The sequence below is a fragment of the Mus musculus genome, chromosome 5 (genome assembly GCF_000001635.26).
Source record: "Mus musculus strain C57BL/6J chromosome 5, GRCm38.p6 C57BL/6J".
In the NCBI taxonomy this organism is placed as follows: domain Eukaryota; kingdom Metazoa; phylum Chordata; class Mammalia; order Rodentia; family Muridae; genus Mus; species Mus musculus.
Window position 1 is genome coordinate 150,357,898 of NC_000071.6, and position 21,757 is coordinate 150,379,654.

The 21,757-nt window shown below is 43.8% G+C and overlaps 1 protein-coding gene across 11 annotated transcripts in view; it reads left to right on the forward strand.

Annotated features, from left to right (window-relative positions):
• Positions 1–21,757, forward strand: part of Fry (FRY microtubule binding protein) — a 379,136-nt gene that overhangs the window by 239,280 nt on the left and 118,099 nt on the right. For all 11 annotated transcript variants that reach the window (XM_006504932.3, XM_006504933.3, XM_030254574.1 and 8 more), the window contains 7 exons: positions 902–994; positions 1,093–1,191; positions 3,218–3,319; positions 11,572–11,675; positions 12,230–12,338; positions 14,625–14,711; positions 20,912–21,083. In XM_006504932.3, coding sequence (XP_006504995.1) covers positions 902–994; positions 1,093–1,191; positions 3,218–3,319; positions 11,572–11,675; positions 12,230–12,338; positions 14,625–14,711; positions 20,912–21,083 — 766 coding nt within the window. The remainder of the gene's footprint in view (positions 1–901; positions 995–1,092; positions 1,192–3,217; positions 3,320–11,571; positions 11,676–12,229; positions 12,339–14,624; positions 14,712–20,911; positions 21,084–21,757) is intronic.

Consider the following 21,757-nt stretch of genomic DNA (forward strand, 5'->3'; position numbering starts at 1 on the left):
TGGGAGGTGACTTACATACCTGTGCAGAATAACGCAGGAAAGGGGGCCAGGATCCTGGGAGCCAGAGGCTCCATCCTATAGCCAGTTGGTCTCAGGGACTTCATAGGCTCGGGTCATTCAGCCTAGAATGAGATTTGGTACAATGATACACTGAAGACCTTAGGAATTTTTTTTTTCTTTTTGCTAGTATTGCTAATAGTGCTTGAAAATGGAAGGGTAAGAGTTGATGTAGACATAAACAGCATAATTGAAGACAGCACCTGGAAGCCATAGGAAGTCACTAATGTAAGGCCAACCTTTCTCCAGAACTAGTCTCCAGGCAACCAAAACTACACTCTCGAGTAGGCAGTAGTTTTGTAGGCAGAGAGAATGGTTAAGTGTTCCAGAGGCCTCCTTACCTGAAGGGAAGCCTTCCAGACTTGCTTAAGGAATGATGGGTGTAATAAACACACACTAGAATGTCAGGCCCTGAACGTGAACACTTCTGTGGGAAGAAGGCTGTCCTGAAGTTAGACCTAACAGGAGTTTACTGCTGTCTTTAGGGATTTCTGATTGGCCCGATCAGTGGCCCAGGACCCCACAGAGGGTGAAGGAAGCCATAGAAATGTGTTCGGAATGAATGAATGAATGAATGAATGAATGTATGAATGAATCAACCAACACATGACTTGAACCTGGGTGTGACTGTCAGTCATTTCAGGACAAAAAGAAAACAAGGCTTGGAAAGGGCCTCTGATTCTCTCAAGCAGTTAGACCCCCACATGAATCCTTGAAGATTGTGGCTTTTAATAGATCTCAGAATGTGCTGTGTCCGTGTACAGCTTAATTGGGTTTATTTAAGTGCATGCTCACACGTATTTCAACTTCTGTTTCCTCCCTGTGCTCTCGTTCTGCTTTCTAGGAATGCGCGCATTACTTTCTGGAGGTCAAAGACAAAGACATCAAGCATGCCTTGGCTGGGCTCTTTGTAGAAATCCTTGTCCCGGTGGCCGCTGTGAGTTGCGTTTTTGTTTCTAACAACTTCTTCAACCTGGACGGCACGCCCAACAGTTCCCTGACTGGAATATTCTCACAAGTCTCTCTCTACTGTAGGCTGTCAAAAATGAAGTCAACGTCCCCTGCCTCAGGAACTTTGTGGAGAGCCTGTACGATACGACGTTGGAACTCTCCTCTCGGAAAAAGCATTCCTTGGTTAGTAACTATGGGAGAAGCCGATTGCTGTCCTAAGTGGAGAGCCTGGAGCACCTCGGGAGAAGCCAACTTGAGAATGAGAAGTATCCACACATGGGAGAACTGCCTCAGCCTCACCCACCTCAGAGCTTGTGTTTAGCACAGGCCCATGAATAACTGTGATAAATGGAGATTATCCCACACCCCCTCAGAGGAATTTTCTACTCTAGTGGATTCAGCTGTTTATTTAGAGATTGGCTAAACTGAGTTTCTGTTTGAATTTCTGAGAAGTTTTTCAAATCTAAAGGCTAAAGTTTATAATAACGGTTTCTCGTCTCTGTCCCAGGAATGAGCCTGTGCTGGCTAATTCCTATCTTGATGCTCAGAATCAAAACTGAGCTCAGAAGGAGCAAGAGATGGCCCACAGGCAGGAGTCTCTGGAGGCTGGCATTTAATTCTTGAGAGAGCAATCTAAAGTCTTTCAAGTTGCTGCTTGGTGAATGAACATCTGGTTGATAAATTGGCAGTAGTGTGCCAGCTATAGTCATGAGAGTGTAATGGAGTCCATAGTTCAGTAGCCGGCCACAGACCTGGCCTATGCTAGTCTCCAAGGCCTGAGCATTCCTGTCAGGGTCTGAGCCAGCACCCCGTTGTTCAGCTGGTAGTAGTGCCAACTTTGCTCATTTGCCTATACCCTATGATCATTAGGACTAATCGCTTGCATTTATTGGCTGGCATCAGAGATGCCGTGAGTGGGCAGAGTACTTCAGAGTCCTCTAAGACTAAGTTCATGTCAAGAACGATGCTGAATTTGAAGTGTGGACCACAGGAGCTCATCCATCAGTCATTGTTTTTTGCTAGTTCAAGGGAATAGGTGTGTTTCCCTTTAAATCTCCCTTAGCCCTCGAGGTGTGTGCTACCTGGCTAAGGAAAATGATGGTGAGCTGTGTGTTCGTGTTCTTTGGATGGCTGCCTGTTGCTATCTTTGTCGTCTTTCCAGTTGCTGTGGCAGAGGGGCCTAGTTAGACAGGAAAAGCACAGTAGCACCTCTGTTTATTCTGTCATGAACAAATTCCTGCCGCGCTTACATTTGTCTTGGTAGTGTTTATAGCAGGACCATAAGCGCTCTTTCAGGAATCCCCCTTAATTACAGGAAGATTTCAGGAAAAGGTAAATATATATAAATATATTTACTTTCTTCTGCATATAAATGTACACACACACACCTGCTGCTAAGACAAAGACAGACTACTAGGTATTTTTTGAGTGAGAAAGCCAATAACATTTTCAAACTGAGTGTGCCCTCATGGCTGCCCTAGCTTCTCTGTTCCTGTGGTAAAACACTGACCAAGAGCAGAAGAGGAAAAAGAACCATTTATTTAGCTTACAAGTTATAATCCATTATGGAGAGAAGTCAAGGCAGGCTCTGGAGGCATTAACTGAGGCGGAGACCATGGAGGAATGCTACTTACTGGCTTGCTCCCCTGAGCTTGCTCGCGCAACTGCTTTTTTTTATATAGCCCAGGACCCATCTGTCTAGGGATGGCATCGCCCACAGTGGGCTGTGTCCTCCTGTGTTAATTAATGATCAAGACAATGTCCCATAAACACAGACCAGTCTGATGGAGGCAGTTCCTCAGTTAGCTTTCTCTTCCTGAGTGACTCTAGTTTGTGTTAAATTGACAGAAAAAAACTGGCATAATAGTGGTTTTATTTCTATGGTGGTTGAGAGCATAATCTAAACTTCTAAGTTTGCTTTGAGAGTTTGTAAGTGAAAACGAAGCTAGTCAGTCAATCAGCTTTCCGTATCATTGGACCTGAAACAGACATCTTACTGTATGTATAATACTAGCTGGAGTTCTAGATGATTCTATGCAGTCATCATCAGGAAGCGCCCATGAGTTCTTGTGTTTGTACAGCGTGCATTGCATTTATTTGAGGCCGCGTGGCCACAGAGGACATGCTGAAGCTTTGGGCGCAGTGAATGTGTGTTTCCTGGTCTGTTGAGCTGCCAGTCACCCTGCAGCCTCCACTCCTGTCTCCTCAGGCCTTATACCCACTGGTGACCTGTCTCCTCTGTGTCAGTCAGAAGCAGCTGTTCCTCAACAGGTGGCATGTTTTCCTCAACAACTGCTTGTCCAACCTTAAGGTCAGTATTTGTCAACTCGAATTAAAACCACCGTATCTATGTATGAATCTTGGTATATAATTGTCGTCTCGTGCATCTAAGTGATAGGAAATGAAATGATCATTTTACTTAGCTGATCTGGACATGTGAAATTATCTCAGATACCCTGTGACACCTCTGTCCCTTTTGGTCGAGGTAGATATTTTGGAAACAAAAGCTCTGTTCTGTGGAAGGATTGCTCTGGCAGAGGGCATTGCCTCCTGCCATTCTTGCTTGTGATCTGTATACTAAACACTTACTGCTCTTCAGGCAGAGAGCACAGGTGTTGGGGGATAAGATGCGTAAAGCCACAGCCCCTGGGACCAAGGAGCTATAATAAATAGTTATAATAATTGGCTTTGAAATTGACTTTGAATCAAATAGGAACATTCTTTCAATTTTAGTGACTACACAGGGCAGCTAGATGAGAACCCTCTATAACATGAGAACAGATTCTCCTGGTGTGTTGATGCTTGCCAGTAATTCAAACCCTGGAGAAGCTGAGGATCACAAAGTTGAGGCTAAACTGAACTATATAGCAAGACCTTTTTTATTTTCAAAAAAAGGAAACCAGGAAAGATGGCTCAGTAGTTGAGAGTGTTAGCTGCTCTTCCTAGGATCTAGGTTCAATTCCCAGCATCCCCATGGTGACTCACAAATGTCTGTCACAGTTGTGACAACTCTAGGTGGAGGAGATCTGATGCCCTCTGTGGATGCCTAACACATAGGTGGTGCATAGATGCACATGCAGGCAAGATACTTAGGCGCATAAACTAAAATAAGTGAATCTTTATAAATTATTTTACAAAATAAAGCAGATAAGTGCAAATCAAGAGAATTGGTCACAAATTCCAAAGCTGTGGCTCAGCTTCTATCACTGGCCCAATATTTGCTACTTTCATTAAAAAAATAATAATAACTAAAATTTCTTGCATATGCTTATACATGTTGCCTCATTTTGTGTATATGTATGTTTTCCCCTCAAGACATTTTAATTTAGAGAAGTAGTTAAGATTAATTATGTTATTTTGTTATTTACTGTAATTATATAATAGTGTACATGGGCCTGATCTCAGCGCTGACTATGTCCTGGCTCTAAGAACTGATTATGAAATCCAAGATTGCAATCATTCATTTCCTTCAAGTTGGCAACGAAATCTAATAGTAGCTGGTAGAAAATGACACTCTCAGGGACGGGCAAACTGAAATGCCTTTCAGGGTCAGCGGTGGTTACACAGTGTCCACTCCCGGGCATCGGCTGCACCAGCTAAAGGCCTCCCTGTACCACTTTCCCTATTGAGGAAACTCAGTGTCTTAGTCAGGGTTTCTATTCCTGCACAAACATCATGACCAAAAGCAAGTTGGGGAGGAAAGGGTTTATTCAGCTTACACTTCCACATTATTGTTCATCACTAAAGGAAGTCAGGACTAGAACTCAAGCAGGTCAGGAAGCAGGAGCTGATGCAGAGGCCATGGAGGGACGTTACTTACTGGCTTGCTTCCACTGGCTTGCTCAGCTTGCTTTCTTATAGAACCCAGGACTACCAGCCCAGGGATGGCACCACCCACAATGGACCCTTCCCCCCCTTGATCACTAATTGAGAAAATGCTTTACAGCTGGATCTCATGGTGGCATTTCCTCAAGGGAGGCTCCTTTCTCTGTGATAACTCCAGCTGTGTCAATTCGACACAAAACCAGCCAATATATTCAGTTACAAATTCTAATATTTACAGTGTATCTTTTAAGATGTAAAGTGGCCATTTTGTTCAAAACTAACACAGAATAGTTAGCTTTTGTCATCAGGACATAAGTGAGAGTGGTGTAGGAAGAGCAAACTTCAGCTAAGGAATTGACCTCATCAGGTTGGCCTATGGGCAAGTCTGTGGAATCTTCTTGATTAATGACGGATTGGGCAGGGCGAGCCCATGGTGGGCAGTGCCACCCCTGGGCAGATGTCCCTAGGTCCTATACGAAAGTAGGCTGAGGGCTGAGAAGTGGCTCAGACACTAAAGGTTAGACTCACAACCAAAAATGTAAGAAAGCACGCGGAGCAAGCCAGTGAACCAGTTAAGCATCACCCCTCTGCAGACTCTGCATTGCTCCCTGCCTCTGGTTCCTCTTGGGCAATGGGTGTGAGGGAATAAAGGGAGTGGGAGAAAACCCGCCTCCCGCCAGAGTTCCTGTGCTGTGGGTGGGAAGATGCGGGAGGACTGACACGTGCATTCCACACAGCCCCGGGTGGGTGTCTGGCTGGGGGAAGCCACTGGACCCCAGCTCAGCAGAGGGTGCACAATGGGGCAGTCCTAGGTTCTCAGTCTCAGGCATCCCAGATACCGCTAAACACCACTCGGTCATCCCCAGGGCTGCAGGGAGAGAGGGGGTGCTGGGTGGTTCCCATGCGCTGAGAGTCCTTGGTCCTGTCTGTGGCTGGAGCACAGGAAGGCCTTCCAGCAGGAGGTTAGTTGTGGCTCATTAGGAGAAAGCCTATCCCATCGTTCAAGCACAGTGGGCCTTGATGAGCAAAGACAGTCTATGGTTTTACAGCTTTATTGTAGAAAAGCAGGGAAAAGGAGAGAAGGTAGAAAAGGTAGAAAGAGGGAGACCACCAGTCATGGCCATGTGGAGAGAAGGGGGAAGGGAGAGAGAGAAGGAGAGGAGGGGCCAAGCAGCCCCTTTTATAGTGGACTGGGCTATCTTGCTGTTGTCAGGTAACTGTGGGGAGGAGCATACCTGGCTATATAGTCAGGTAACTGTGGGGTTGGAGTCTAGCCAGAATGCCAAAAGCTTGGGACATTGTCTGCATGACTGATAGTCACAGAATTATGGAGTTGGGGGCTCTGTGATGTCAGGCACCTGTCTCTGGGAACGTGGCTCGCTGTTCTGACCCTTGTAGAGTTTTCTACTGGGTCGCCAGAGCAAGCCTCATTCAATCAAAATAGGCTGCCTTTCATGGCCCCACAGGTTCCTACCTTGGCCAAATGATGGACTGACTGTAAGTTATAGGCCGAAAACCTTTTCTTTCCCCAAGTTGCTTTTGGTCCATGTTCTATCACATGCAACGGGAAGCAACTAGGGTAGAATTTATGTTTGATGATTAAGAATGCTTTATAACACAGCTCTCTGGATATATTGAATACATCTGGGGTTAAACATTAAAATATTTTGTACGATGATTTATTGCTGTGGCCCAAAGAGCCATTTTGGGGTTGACCCAAGTTGCTTTTGAAACAGAGCAGGGCAGCTTACTCTGAAAATTAATGATTTCAAAATTAGAATATTCTTTAGTGCTCCTGTAAAAGCTTGGCAGAAAAAAAAAAAAAAAAACAAGTAAAGGGTTATAAGCTGCCCCTGGAAAGACACAAGTGTAGGCTCAGACAATGTTTCCCTACACAGGCATTTCACGATAGAAGGTTCTAAAACTAGAAGCTGTAAGATCAGGATGAACCTGTGGGATCAGTGCTACACAGACTGGAACACGTTCCAAACTCCAGTTCCAATCTCCAGGGTGTGCACCATGCCCACTGTTGCTGTCACGGAGTGGGATGCACAGGGGAAGAACCCTGTGTCAAATGTGAGCCCTGGACAGACTTCATCTGTGAAGAGCTCTGGGTTGAATTTTGTAGAAGTCTTGTATCCCAGGAAACATGGAAGAGCAACTTGTTAGCCAAGATAAGGGCAAGGATTGGACTCAGTGAGTAGCCCATAACCACCTGTAACTGCAGCTCATGAGATCTGACACCCTCTTCTGGCCTGCATGGGCACCTGCACCCATGCTCACACATACACACTTAAAGTATGAATCTTTAAAATGTAATGAAATCCAGGTATGAGAATGGGCACCTGTGATCCCAGAATTAGGAAGCCTGAAGCAAGAGACTTGCCATCTTCCCAGCCTCCTTGCTTCCCACCTTCCCATCTTGACTTCTTTCATTTATAAAATGAATAAAAGTAAAAGACCCTGTTATTTCATTTAATAACAGGGTCTTGTTCTATATCACAGCCTGAACTATATATATCTTTAAGCCAGCCTGTGATACATAACAAGACCCTGATTCTAAATTCATAAATAAATGCTAGGTTATCTATATGGATGGTAAACTGCTAGAAGCCAATGCCCTAATGGAAAAGGATATTCAAAAATTGCTTGATGAATTCCAAGCAGAATAAAGTCATATCGTTTATGTTTAAATCTGAGCCCAGTACGAATTAGATGTGACTGTTCCTAATGTCATTAATACATAGAACACATTCTAACCCCCATCTTACACATTCAATAGGGAGGAGATGCCTGAAGAAAACTTGGCTTCGAATATAAACTTTACCTTAAATAGCTTCGGGGGTTTTTATTTTCTGTTACACAATTCCATTTGAGAAGGGACCAGACCCTACCGCATGTACCCCCTTCATAATCTTCTCCCCTACTCCCCCAGATGCTTCAGGGTGAGGAGCCCAGCATTTGCATCCTCCATGTTACCCTGGTAGCTTCCGCTGGTATGTTCTGCAGAGCCAAGCTGATGAGGGTCAGAGTGACTTGTGTGAGGAAGAGAGCTGTGCACACAGTCGCATGTTCTCAAAGTAAACCCACCCATTTAACATTGATGCCTTAGTCTGTCTACAGCATGAGACAGGACAGGCTGGGAGGAGCAGGCTGCCTTGGGAGCACAGGCAGGAAGTCTTTGGTATTTATACTTAGTTAACGTAGTCACCCATATTTATCACTGTGGAGTGATGGGGACTTTCAGTTCCTTGTCATTGAGGTATCATCCTTCAGTCACTCCTGGTCAGTGATTTCTGTCTGTTGTGTCTTAGGTTAGAGTCTGGATATCCTGAGAGCAAGAGGTAGAGAGAGAGAGGAAGAGAGTATACAATTGATGCCTACGTTTGTGTCAATCATACAACACTTAACTGGAAACGAGGGGACAGGCTTTGAAAAGTTACTGGTACTTTCAGAAAGTCATGTTCATTGCACTGATTACTGCATGCTGATTTTTTATGCTCCAAGCTGTCTAGTTGGAACCATTTCAAATTCTCTTTTCTTTTTCTTAAAAAAAAAAAAAAAAAAAAAGATTTATTTATTTATTTATTTATTTCATGTATGTGAGCACACTGTCGCTGTCACACCAGAAGAGGGCATCAGATCCCATTACAGATGTTTGTGAGCCACTGTGTGATCACTGGGAATTGAACTCAGGACCTCTGGAAGAGTAGCCAGTGCTCTTAACCCCTGAGCCACTTCTCTAGCCTAAATTCTCTTTTCTTGAACAATAACAATAAAATAATGTCCCAGTGAGGCCCAGATTTTTTTTTAAAGGAAATAAAGAAACCTTAGAGGTCAAGAAATTCCCTTACTGAGCTGGCTGGATGGTTAAGAGCATCTGCAGGTCCCATGGAAGGAATGGAAAGAGTGGGTTATATGTAAGAAGGGTGGTATCTGGGGCTTGCTGGCCAGGCAGGATCTTCCTCGTAGAGTTTGCTAGGGCAATTTAGGGAGTTGCAGAAGGATGCTATGATATGAAGGGTGCCTTACCATGAGGTGGGGGCAGAAGTGGTCCTGGTGGGCAGATCCATAATGCCCCTCAAGTTCATATGCCTCAGGAGGGCTTTAAATACAAAACGTAACTTATTTCTTGTATTCTTGGGGTATTATTTGACTGTACAGAGATTAAAAGAGAGGAGACAGGCTGGATGCAGGCATCACTGATAGCATCCTGAAATGGCAAAGTCAGATACCACTACCTACTCTCTGGGCAGAACAAATACAAATTTAAGCCAACCACGTTGCTGTTCAAATTTTAGGAACAATCAGAATATTTGTTTAGTACAATAGAAAATACTGTTCCTAAAGAATGAACAGATAGGGGCTAGAGAGATGGCTCAGTGGTTAAGAGCACTCACTGCTCTTCTGAAGGTCCTGAGTTCAATTCCCAGCACCCACAGGGCAACTCACAACCATCTCTAATGGCAGTTTGGGTATTCGATGCCCTCTTCTGGTTTCTGCAGGTATTGCACCCATGTGGTACCCTTACATATATGCAGGCTAACGTTTATACACATACCATTTTTTTAAGTTGAAATTAACCCAAAAGGCATTGAGAAAAGCCACTGGAACTGGAGATCTCAGTCCGCAGTCAGGTTGAGAAGATATAGGCTTTCATGGTTCACAGTTTGAGCACTGGTTTATGCGAGAATTTCAGGTGACTTAACTGTGCACTAGACACACTGAAAAGGGAACTTTGTAAGGGAGAGATGGACCCACTGAGACTAGAGGCAGGTAGATTCATACCCACACCAGCTGAGTTCAGAGGCTGCTTTTCATCATTAAGCAAGAACACCAGAGACAGACAGTTGCTGATGTGGGTCAGACTGCATAGTCTGGTTAAATGAAAGGAGAATATACATGTAACTTCATTAGTTACAACCCAATTTAACAAATCAAAGCATTGTACAAATCAGATCATTAGCATGCAAAAAATTTTTAAATTGTATATAAACAGGCACTTCTCAAAAACTGGATCCCACCCCACTTTAAGCTAGACAAGTACATGTAACATTTACATAGAAGGGTAAGCATTCGAGAATATGAAAAACTTTTGTAAAAAAAATTTGCCTTTAAATATTAATATATCTGTTGCTCTTATTGTTTTTTAAAATCTGGTGCTGGGTACTAGATTTAAGCGTTGAGTACTATGGGCCGGCATTTAATCCAGAAGCTACACCCATAAACCCTATTGTGCAATTTCTTTTTTTCTTTAAATTTTCTTATAGGTATATACTGTATTTTGAGTTATACTTCCCATGCACACCCCATTCCTCCTACCCACTTTTCCCCTTCCCCTTATTCCTTATCAATCCCCTCTGTCTCCCAGGTAATTTCACTTCTACTTTTATTTAATATTCACAAGCTTTATGTGACTACATAAAACTTAGGATCACAAATATGAACAAGAACATGTAACATTGCCTTTCTGGGACTGGCTTAATCCTCTCAATTTGGTTATCTCCAATCGCTCCTGTTTGCCTACAGTTAACTTAGCTTTGCACCTCTTTATGGCTGAGAAGAAATCCTATTTATTATTTATGGCATTTTTTTCTATCTATTTCCCATTGCTGGATGCTGCAGGGACCATTGATGTGCATTCTTCTCTGTGATGTGACCAGGTCCAGTCCTATGGCCTAAGTCAACCAGGGTGTGGAGTCTGCGTAAATGTACAGGCGTACTACAGCTGGGCGTACTACAGCTGGGTCTGACGGTGGAAGTACTTAAAAAGTCATGGACAGTGGAAAGTAGATGTGCCAGTTATTAAAATGTATTATGACTATATTAATTAAATTACTATTGTATTCACATTTGGGTGGACAAATAGAACAATGAATAAATAAATAAAATAAGCTAGGAGCAGATACAGATACATAGTAATAAATAATAATATGCAATAATTACTATTACCATATCAGTATTAGTTAATTTTCTTATTAATATTTGCTGTATTTATTATATATTTCGATAGTGTATAGTATAACCTAGTAATATTAGTAATGAAACAAACTGGGAAAAGATAAAGATACAAATACTCTCCTATCCTACCTTAAGAAACAGGAGCTAGGGCTAGAGAGATAGCTCACGTGGTTAAGAGCACTGCCTGTTCTTCCAGAGGTCCTGAGTTCAATTCCTAGCAACCACGTGGTGGCTCACAACCATCTGTAATGAGATCTTGGGCCCCCTTCTGGCACACAAGTGTACTCAAAGATACTCATACATTAAATTAAAAAAAAAAAAAACTTAAAATATTTTTTCTCCATGTCTAGGTTTTAGTATAGTATGTAGTATATCTTAGTCTCACTAAGTATTCAAGAGTAATTCAGATGCAATGGAGAATAGAAAAATCAGAACAATAACTGCATGAAAAGACATCATCTATCATGGGAAGACCATCCAACTCTTCTGTAAATGCTATGCCATTATACTGGTTGCCTGGCACCTCCTGAATTTCCATTTTGGCAAAAGACAGAGCGAGGGCTTCCTGTGACATTCCCCTGTCTCACTATCATGATCATAACCATGGGTTATTTATCCAGTGAACACCAGGAGGCAGATGGTTCAGGTGACCCAGATGGTGACATATGCCTTGTATGTGCCTGCCTCCAACCCGGTTGGCCCTCCCCACGCTTAGGAAAGACCCTCCTACATAGTGTGCATTCAACTAGTAACCTTACAGTTTGCATTCTGTTACAGAATAAAGACCCCAAAATGGCTCGCGTTGCCTTGGAATCTCTCTACAGATTACTGTGGGTTTACATGATTCGAATCAAATGTGAAAGCAACACGGCCACTCAGAGGTAAGGCCGGGTGGGCGTGAGCGAGCATGACAGGTGAGCTGGGCACACGCAGGGTGAGCCGGGTGCCCTTGCAGGGCGCTAGAGTCAGGCGTGCTCAGCCACCACACCATGCCCGGGGTTCTCTTTTATGGCTTCCCGACCTGGCCTGGCTAAAACCTGCTCAGAGCCAGAACTTCACCACTGTCTTAGCAGTAGGTCTTTAGCAGCCTCCTCTGGGACAGGGTCTGCACAGGGTCTGCTTCTGTGCAGCATGCAGCACTTTAAGGAAAGAAATAGCTGTCTATTATTTTTCTAGCTGCCCTGGGTTTTCCAAAAAAGAAAAAGAAAAGAAAAAATAGAACCTCTTCCTAAGAGTAATTGTGCCAATGGAAAGGGATGAGTTGGTTTGGTTTGGTTTTTTTTTGGGGGGGGGTTGTTTGTTTGTTTTCTGTTTGTTTGTTTGTTTGTTTGTTCTTTGTCCTCTGATACTAAGATGAAATTTGCATCATCCCCTGACAACTAGATCTCAGCCAACCTTGCTTGTTTTCTCTTTTTCGCCTGCCCTTATCTTGCAGCCGACTCATAACCATCACCACCACGCTTTTCCCCAAAGGGTCCCGCGGCGTGGTACCCAGGGATATGCCTCTGAATATCTTTGTGAAGATTATCCAGTTCATCGCCCAGGTAACGCCCGTATGTCTGCAGCGGCCCCCTCAGGCGTAGTAATCGCGTAAACAGCCCGCAACGATCCTTCATACATCCTGACCTCTTAGAAAGGGATTGCTTCTCCACACAGCCTATTCTTTTGCTTCACAACAGTCCGTGGATATGTTGAATGCCTTTGGCCTCTAGGAAGTAAACTGAGAGATGAAGTTTAACTGATTCCTCCAAGGCTACAAAGCCCAGCCGTAAAACCTCTGTAGCACAGATAAGGGCCTGCCTGGGTCAGCCCCAATCACAACAGAACAGAGGAAACTCTTGTGACGCTCTTAAGTCTCCCCTTCCCACTTTCCACAGATCTCTGCTCTGTATTCCGCAAGTAAAGAGGAGTCAAAGGCTCTGATATTTGGCAGAACTTTAATCTAATTTGAAAAGATGATTTAGTGCAGTTGAGGAGTAAATAGCAATTTTCTAATGTTTCTCTATGGGGAGAAAATAATTTCATGGGGAAATTATCATTTACCCACTTTATTCCTTTGTTCAAAACTATTCTAAGCAGTTTACACATGAATTAATTTACTTTTAAACAGACTCCAGTAATATTGAAGCTGGCTTGGCTGTGATCTATTATTCAAACTTAAGATTTTTTACTTAGATCATTTATGTGGGGAAGGGGTTGGTGGACTAAGCCCAGGATCCCTGCTCATACCAGGGGTATACTCTACTGCTGAATTGCTCCCCAAGGCTACTGTTTCATTTATTCACTGGTGTGTGTGTTTACTTATTTACTGATTTGAAACAATGTCTCATTATTTAACCCTGGCTAGCCTATAACTAGCTCTGTACACCAGGCTGACTTTAACTCACCTATCTCTGCCTCCCACATGCTGGGCTCAGAGGCAAGCACCACCATACTGAACTTATCTCTTTCTTTTTCAGATACTTGGTGAGTAAATTTTTTACCCTCAGTTTGACCTCTGTGACTTATGGAGGCACTGGGGGTCTCCTGCACTTGCTGGGCCTCTGTCACAAAGCAAACCTCAAACTAAAAAATATCTTCTGTCTCAGTTTCTAATTTATCTGTAAAGCAAGGGTAGAAGTTTTTGCCCATTTATGCCTCAGAATAGTATATGGCTGAAGGAAATTATAGGCATGCAAATGCTGCTGAAGTACAGTTGATATTAATATACAGATAAGTGGTTCAGAGCAGAGACTGGAAAGTAGCATCTCTCTATTGTGACCAATGAGAGAACTCTTTAATACGTATCCCTAGAGAAAGTGCACTCCTCACTCTGCCAGTGGAAAATTTCATATGAATTTTCAAATGTAGCCTCAAAGTATATGTGGTTTGCCTATTGTGGAATAGTGTGTATAAAATGAGCATGTCATATAATAGCAGTCAATGATGTGTATGACCAGGCTCCACCTTAAATGTTCTATCTCAAGTGTTAATTCTTCTTCCCCCTTGAGTTTGATTTTTATAAAGAAGTCAGAGGATTTTTTTTCAATGTTAAATGGTAGAGGAAAACAGTCATTTTGTAGTGATACCATCGTCTTAGTCAGGGTTTCTATTCCTGCACAAACATCATGACCAAGACGCAAGTTGGGGAGGAAAGGGTTTATTCAGCTTACACTTTCCACATTGCTGTTCATCACCAAAGGAAGTCAGGACTGGAACTCAAGCAGGTCAGGAAGCAGGAGCTGGTGCAGAGGCCATGGAGGGATGTTACATAATGGCTTTCGTCCCCTGGCTTGCTCACCTGCTCTCTTATAGAACCCAGGACTACCAGCCCAGGGATGGCACCACCCACAATGGGCCTTTCCCCCCTTGATCACTAATTGAGAAAACGCCTTACAGCTGGATCTCATGGAGGCATTTCCTCAAGGGAGGCTCCTTTCTCTGTGATAACTCCAGCTTGTGTCAAGTTGACACACAAAACAAGCCAGTACAGCCATTAAGAATATATTTCTCAGCTGAGTTTAAAAACACTATCAACATATATCATACAAGCTGGAAGAACCTAGGCTGTTTCTGGTTCAGACGCCCAGGTGTCCTGTTGACTTGGTATCTGTACCTCCAGCCTTACTGTGCTCAATTCTGTGTGTTGCTGCATCATGGTGGCTCCCTGGACAGTTCTGGTGGCCCTGATCTTCCTTCGGGGGCTCTCCGTGACCCATAACACTAGGCAGTAGCCCTTCCAGAAGCCACCTGTTTGCTGCATGTGGTGTTAATTTGCATTTTTTGTTATTCTTGGCGTCTCATGTTTTTATTTTATTCTATTTTTCTCCCCCACCCCCAACCCCCTCCAGGAACGTCTGGACTTTGCAATGAAGGAAATTATTTTTGACTTTCTCTGTGTGGGAAAACCAGCCAAAGCTTTCAGTCTCAACCCAGAGGTATGAATAACTTTCCATGGGAACAGAGCACACGTTCATAGAGCCCATACCTTTGCTCTGAAAGTCTCGGGCCCCAATGGGGCAGGGCTCCGATGGGGGCGGGGCTCCAATGGGGGCGGGGCAGGGGAACACCTCTGAAGATTTTTCTGTCTGTTCCTGCTCGTGTCCAAATTTGAGGGTCAGTTTTTCAGAGGTAAAATTTGAGGAGAGCTGATTGAGGTGGACCCAGAACCTGTGTGCTATGGGGCCTCTCTCCTTTTTAATGGAATCATTCTCACTTCAAAGACTGTGTTGAAACAGATGAGTAAATGTGGTAGTGGCGAGGTTGCTTCAACACAATGGGATTAGGGAACAGGACACAGGCGCTTGGTACTGTGACCATATCCCAGCTCCCCACACACAGGGAATCCTTGGCTCTGCAAATGACTGGTAATCCAGTCTTACACTTAAAAGAAACCACCCTCAGCCAATAGAACCCTGCCAGCCCGGCTGCCTTCCTGCAGCCCTTATTCTGTGCAATGACTTCAAAGAATGCTGGGTCCAAAGCCCGGAAACCAAGTCTACCACTTGTGGTGGGGTGCCACTGCCTTTTCTAGGTGTGTGACATTTACTTGTGACTCTCAGCTATTCCATTGGTAAAATGGACAGAGTACTTTCCTGGGTTCCTTCACAGAAGAGTGGGTCTGGACTAAAGCATTGCAGGCTAAAAAGGGCATGAAGGGGAGGAGGATAAAGAAAGTAAAGCAAAGGAGAAGAAAAATATCCTGTGCCAGAGAACATATCCCTGAACACGTATCTCTGTCATCTGTAATATCCTGACTCCTTCATTCCAAGGAAATTGGTCCAAAGGACCGAGGCCCAGCATAGCTTGTTAGCTGCCCCCAAACCATCCCTGCATCCCCTCCCCCTTCCCACCATACCCTGCATTGTCTGGTGGCTGATGACCTCACAGGCCTCTGTGAGTTGTTGCTGTCACAGTCAGCAGCTCAAGAGGAGGTCAAATCCAGGGCCAGATGGAGGCCCTGAGCTGGACAGTGGCAGATTTCTCTTGCCGGCGACATTCTCAACATCTTTTTCATTTCTCAGTAGTCATAAATCTACTATTTTAATAATTCTCAGAATTACTGGGTTACTCGGTAATACTCCGAATTATTGTTGTCCCAGTCAGGATTACTGTTGCTGGAACGTCATGACCAAAAGCAAGTTGGGGAGGAAAGGGTTTATTTGGCTTACACTCCACATCATAATCCATCACTGAGGGAAGTCAGAACCGGAGATCAAACTGCGCAGAAACCTGGGGGCAGGAGCTGAAGCAGAGGCCATGGAGGGTGCTTTATACTGGCTCCTCATGGCTTGCTCAGCCTGCTTTCTTATAGAACCCAGGACCACTAGCCCAGGGTGGCCCCACCTACAACAGGCTAGGCCCTCCCACATCAATCACTAATTTAAATAAATGCCTACAGACCGATCCTATGAAGGCATTTTCTTAATTGATTCTCCCTCCTCTCCAGTGCCCCCCCCTCCCCCGGCTTGTGTTAAGTTGACATAGAACTAGCCAGCACACATGTCTAAAGCGAACATCTCTGATGCTGCTTCCATATACTGAGTATAGTCACACTCACCTGCCATCTCAGTCCTTTGGAGACTGAGGCAGCCGGATGGTGAGTCTAAGCCCAGACTGGCCTGCTTAGCAAGACCCGTCCCAAACAAGCAGAGCGCTCGCGGTCACCACCACCTCTAACGTTTATCCTTGGGTCTGTCTATGAACTCTTGGCCCAGTCAATGGCTCGTTGGCTGATCCATCTGTGAAGAGCAGCCGAAATTGTGGTTTAAAGGGAGAATCCAGTAGGAAAAAAAAAAAAAAAGATTTGGGTCTTTTACATCTCTTTATCTTTATTAACGTCACCTAGTGTAATTTATTCATTGGGTGTCTGCGCACACATGCTTGCGTCATAGTGGAGTGTGGAGGTCAAAAGACAACTTGGGAAGCCAGTTCTCTCCTTCTACCACGTGGGTCAGGAAGCTCAAACTTAAATCGCCAGGTTTGGCGGTAAGCACCTTTGCCCACTGAATCAGCTTGCCAGCTCCCTTCCATGTCTCTTCCTCTTGTAGGGGGAATAGAAGCATTTGCCTATTAGCAGCTGACAGTTAGAAGCCATCAGACTACACACAGCCAGCTTGGCTCGGGGAAAGGCCTGACTGGGGCAGAGAGGTAATGAAGAAAAGACAGACACAGAGGAATCCAGGATAGAAATCTGGGATCTGGGTGGTCTGGGCTCTTAACTGAAGAAGCCACAACATTCTGGAAGCTCAGCATGTTTATTACAGAGCTGAACAGCGAGGCAGGGTTATAGCATACAGCTGGACAAAGGAAGCAGGGTTATTACTTACAGATAAACAAGGAGGTAGCCGGATCAAGGGGAGAGGTTTAGCTCTCAGTAGGAGCAGCCTCTGTAGGGGAGCAGCCTTTAGGCCATAAACGTCCAATGGGGAGAAAACTATATATAGCAGACATATTCTGTACACACTGGCAGTACTCACACTTGTCCCACTGAGGAAGTCTTTGCCATTTCCCTCTGGTCCTCACTCCAGGGGGAAAGGCTTTGCATTCCTCCATGGGTCTGAGACTCTGGGGTCTTTGAGATGGCCAGCTTATGTACGCACACACACACACACACACACACACACACACACACATTCACTCGAGATATAACTTTGGGTTTCTCACTTCCCTATACAGATCCCATTCAGACACAGGCATTCAGCAGTCAGAAAACAGAAGTTAGTGTTTCCTAACAGTGATGAAAAATGCTGCTATTGGGTACAGTTTCTTAGAGATTGGCCTGTTAGGGCTTGCTTATCTGTTGATTGTGTGATTCCATAGGGTCTCGCACTGGTCTTGAACTTGCTGTATCGCTGAGCATGACCTGTCCCAGCCTCTGAAGTAAAGAAACTATAGGCTAACATTATCATCCCTGACTCCATAATGGCTCTTAAATAATGTTTTTGGAATAGTTTGTGTAGCAAGGCTCGGAGACATAAAGGGTTATCCTAATACCAACTGTGTTGAGCATGAACTCAACAGTTGGGGAGTGTCTTGATAACTGTCTTACTGAATTGGGGCCTGGAATATGTACTGTATGCCCATCGTCATGAGACGTGACATATCTGTGACATGAACTTCTAGGCCGTCAGTTTCTCACTCTTTTGCCCTGATCTAAAAGAACATGGAATTGGAGGTCCTACTCAGTGCTAGAGGCAAGGAAGAACCCTGTGTGCTGACAGATTGGAAATGAAAGGATAAAGCTGTTTTTATCCATGAGCAAATATGGTAGAAAACTGCAAAAAAAAATCCGTGCTTGGTGGGACACACTTATAATCCTGCAGCATTTGAGAGACGAGGCAGGAGAATCAGGAGTCCATGGTTATCCTTGATTATATAGGGAGTTCAAGGCCAACCTTGGCAACGTGAGACCCTGTAACATAGAAAACAACATTAGCACAAACAAAGATATCACTATTTAAAAAAGGAAAAGGAAAAGGAAGGGAAAGAAAAAAGACCAATTGATTTGGAGCTGATGCATGACTTTAGGAAGTTTACAAGATACGAAATAAATAATATATTTCTATAATCCAATAATGAATAATCAAATTAAACAATTTACGGTATTGATGAAAAGCAAAATACCTGTCAATAAAACAAAATATGCACACTACTTTTTTATTGCAAAAATTAAAAAATTTTGAAAGAAGACAAAGACCCAAATAAGTAGAGATAAGTACTCAAAGGTCTTACTATTGTTGAGTTTTGTTGTCCCCAAACTAACTTAAATGTTATCACCTTTTACAAAAGATTTATGCATTTATCTAATGTATATGAGTGCCCTATCTTCATGTACACCTGCATGCTAGAAGAGAGCATTAGACCACATTACAGATGGTTGTGAGCAACCGTGTGGTTTCTGGGAATTGAACTCAGGTCCTCTGGAAGAGCAGGAGTGCTCTTAACCACTGAGCCATGAATGTTATCATCTTAATAAGATTATCTTAATAAAATTATCATCTTAATAATCAGTCAGAGTCCCTATAGCTTCTTTTAAACTAAAAATCAAAGAGCTAGTCTTAAATTTTTATATGGAACATCAAAGTACTAAAATATCCAACATAGCTTAAAAATAGGGGAATAAAGTTGGACTATAAAATCATATGATCACCAAATCAGTATAGAGGTTGGGGGACATAAAGAGGGTCCCACGAGGATGGAGACTCTAGAGATAGACCCACTTGAATGCTTCGTTGATTTCAACAATGAGAATTTATCCAGCACAGAGAAATCTTTGCTCTCGGGGGTACTGAGCAATTGGATACCCACCTTGCAAAATCATGATTTCCAGGTCATGACTTTTACTGTAAGCAAAGACAAGCTCAAATTGGGTCATGCAATCTAAATATAAACCCAACACTGTATGTCTTCCAGAAAACAAATAACATAAAAACCTTTATGACCCTTGAGTGGGAACGCTTTCTAGAACACAAAAATCATAAATCACAGAAGGTTAATAGATTGAATATATGCTTTAAAGTTTGCATGTTGCCAAGATATTTAAAAGAGAGTCATAGCATGGGACAAAATATTTTTGACTACCTCCAGCAAAGTACTTCCTTCCAGAATATATGAAGAACTCTTATAATCAATAATAAGGAAATAAACAACACACTTTTAAAGTGAGCAGAAGCAATAGCCTCTTTGTCAAAGAACAGCTAGAGGCAGTCAGTAAGCCTAGGAAGAGATGGTTGGTGTCATTGGTCCCTGGAGAAATGTAAGGTAGAACGGAGCATGGGGTGTACCAGGGTGGGGTGTACCGGGGTGGGGTGTACCGGGGTGGGGTGTACCGGGGTGGGGTGTACCGGGGTGGGGTGTACCGGGGTGGGGTGTACCGGGGTGGGGTATACCGGGGTGGGGTCTAGAGATTATGATCTTTCTTCATTCCCGGAGTGATTCAGAGAGCAAGTGCCGTGCTGAGCCCTCATTTGCATCTGTAGCTGATGCCCTTAGGAATGGTGTGTCTCCTCCTGGGACATGTGTTTTCATGGGTTTCAGAACATCCAGTTTTTAAAATGTATTCTCAAACTTCCTGGCCTTTATAATCAGAGATCAAGGCTGAAGAGATGGCTCAGAAGTTAAGAGCACTGACTGCTCTTCCGGAGGTCCTGAGTTCAATTCCCAGCAACCACATGGTGGCTCACAACCATCCATAATGATATCTGATGCCCTCTTTCTGGTGTGTCTGAAGATAGCTACAGTGTACTTACATATAATAAATAAGTAAATCTTTTAAAAACAGATTAAAAAAATAAAAATAATATAATCAGAGATCAATAATTAATGTTGGCTGGGCATGGTGGGGCATACCTTTTTAAAATTTTATTTATTTTATATCCCAATATCAGCCCTCCTCTCCTCCCAGAACTCCCTCATGCAGACCCTCCCCCCCCCTCCTTCTCCTCCGAGAAGGGAAGCCCTGCTATAGGTAGCTTCCCCCTTCCCCCCAGGATATGAACTCATTGCAGGACTAGACACATCTTCTTCCACTGAGGCCAGACAAGGCAGCCCAGTTAGGGGAATGGGATCCACAGTCAGGCAACAGATTCAAGGACAGCTCCTGCTCCAGTTGTTGGGGGACCTGCATGAAGACGAAACTATACATCTGCTGCATGTGTATGGTGAAGGGTGGGGGACCTAGGTGTAACTCATGCTCACCCTCTGGTTAGTGGTTCAGATTCTGGGAGCCCTCAAAGGTCCAGGTTAGTTGACTCTGTTGGATTTCCTGTGGAGTCCCTGTCCTCTTCAGGTGCCTCAGTCCTTCCCCCAACTCTTCCATAAGACTCCCCGAGCTCTATCTAATGTTTGGCAAATTGATCGCTGTGAGTTGAGGCCAGCCTGACCTACATAATGAATTCCAAGACAGCCAGAGCTACACAGTGATTTATTTATCTCAAAATAAATAAGTAACACACACACACACACACACACACACACGCACGCACGCACGCACGCACGCGCACATCCCTTTAACAGATGCGTGCCCATTTCAAACATGCCCTCTAGGTTTGGCGAGCATCTCCCTGCCTGTTTATCCTCGAGTTAAACCCTGACGGATTCTTCTAGATGACTGAGCCTTTCCTTGTGTCTCTTCCAGAGAATGAACATCGGTTTGCGGGCGTTCCTGGTGATTGCTGATAGCCTACAACAAAAGGATGGCGAGCCGCCCATGCCAGTGACGGGAGCCGTGCTCCCCTCAGGAAACACCCTGAGAGTGAAGAAGACATACTTGAGTAAAACACTCACTGAGGAGGAAGCCAAAATGATAGGTGGGTACGAACCCCTGAAAATCATTAGCAGGTCCTTACTGTAAGTGCGCTGCATTCAAAAAAATGAAAGAGAGAGAGAGAAAGAGAGAAATGAGCAAGTCTCTGGTGAGACATTCCTGCACAGCTGTTGACTGATTCCCAGTGGGTTCCAATCTTGGAGCCCTTCAAACTCTTTAGCACTATCAGGTAAATATTTTGCCATTTAGATGTTGGCCTTCATCTGGGTCCAGGTAAACATCTAATATTCATTATTGGTTATCTACATTGTACAGTAAGTTTCCACAATATCTGTGTATTTTGGCAAATAATCTTATTTATAATTTTTCATTAATTCATATTTCAAAGAAAATTCCTTCCCTTCTTTTGTAAGCATGCCAAGTCCCACAAATACTGCAGGAGAATTTTTCTCTTTCTGATATATCTTCCTGAGTCCAAAGAGGTGATTCTTTTTAATGCTTGTTTGTTCAAACAAACATTAAGTACTCAGATTTAGAAACTATTATAAACAGTCCCTAAATTCCAGAGATATGAGAGAACACATGCAGAACTCTTCACTTTAACGTTGGTCTCCTTAGGCTCAGGAGTTCAAGACTTTTCATGTGTAAGGCATGACTCTTGGCACTCATTTTGCTACAATATGATATGTACCAATTCTTGTTTGATTTGTGAGTGTG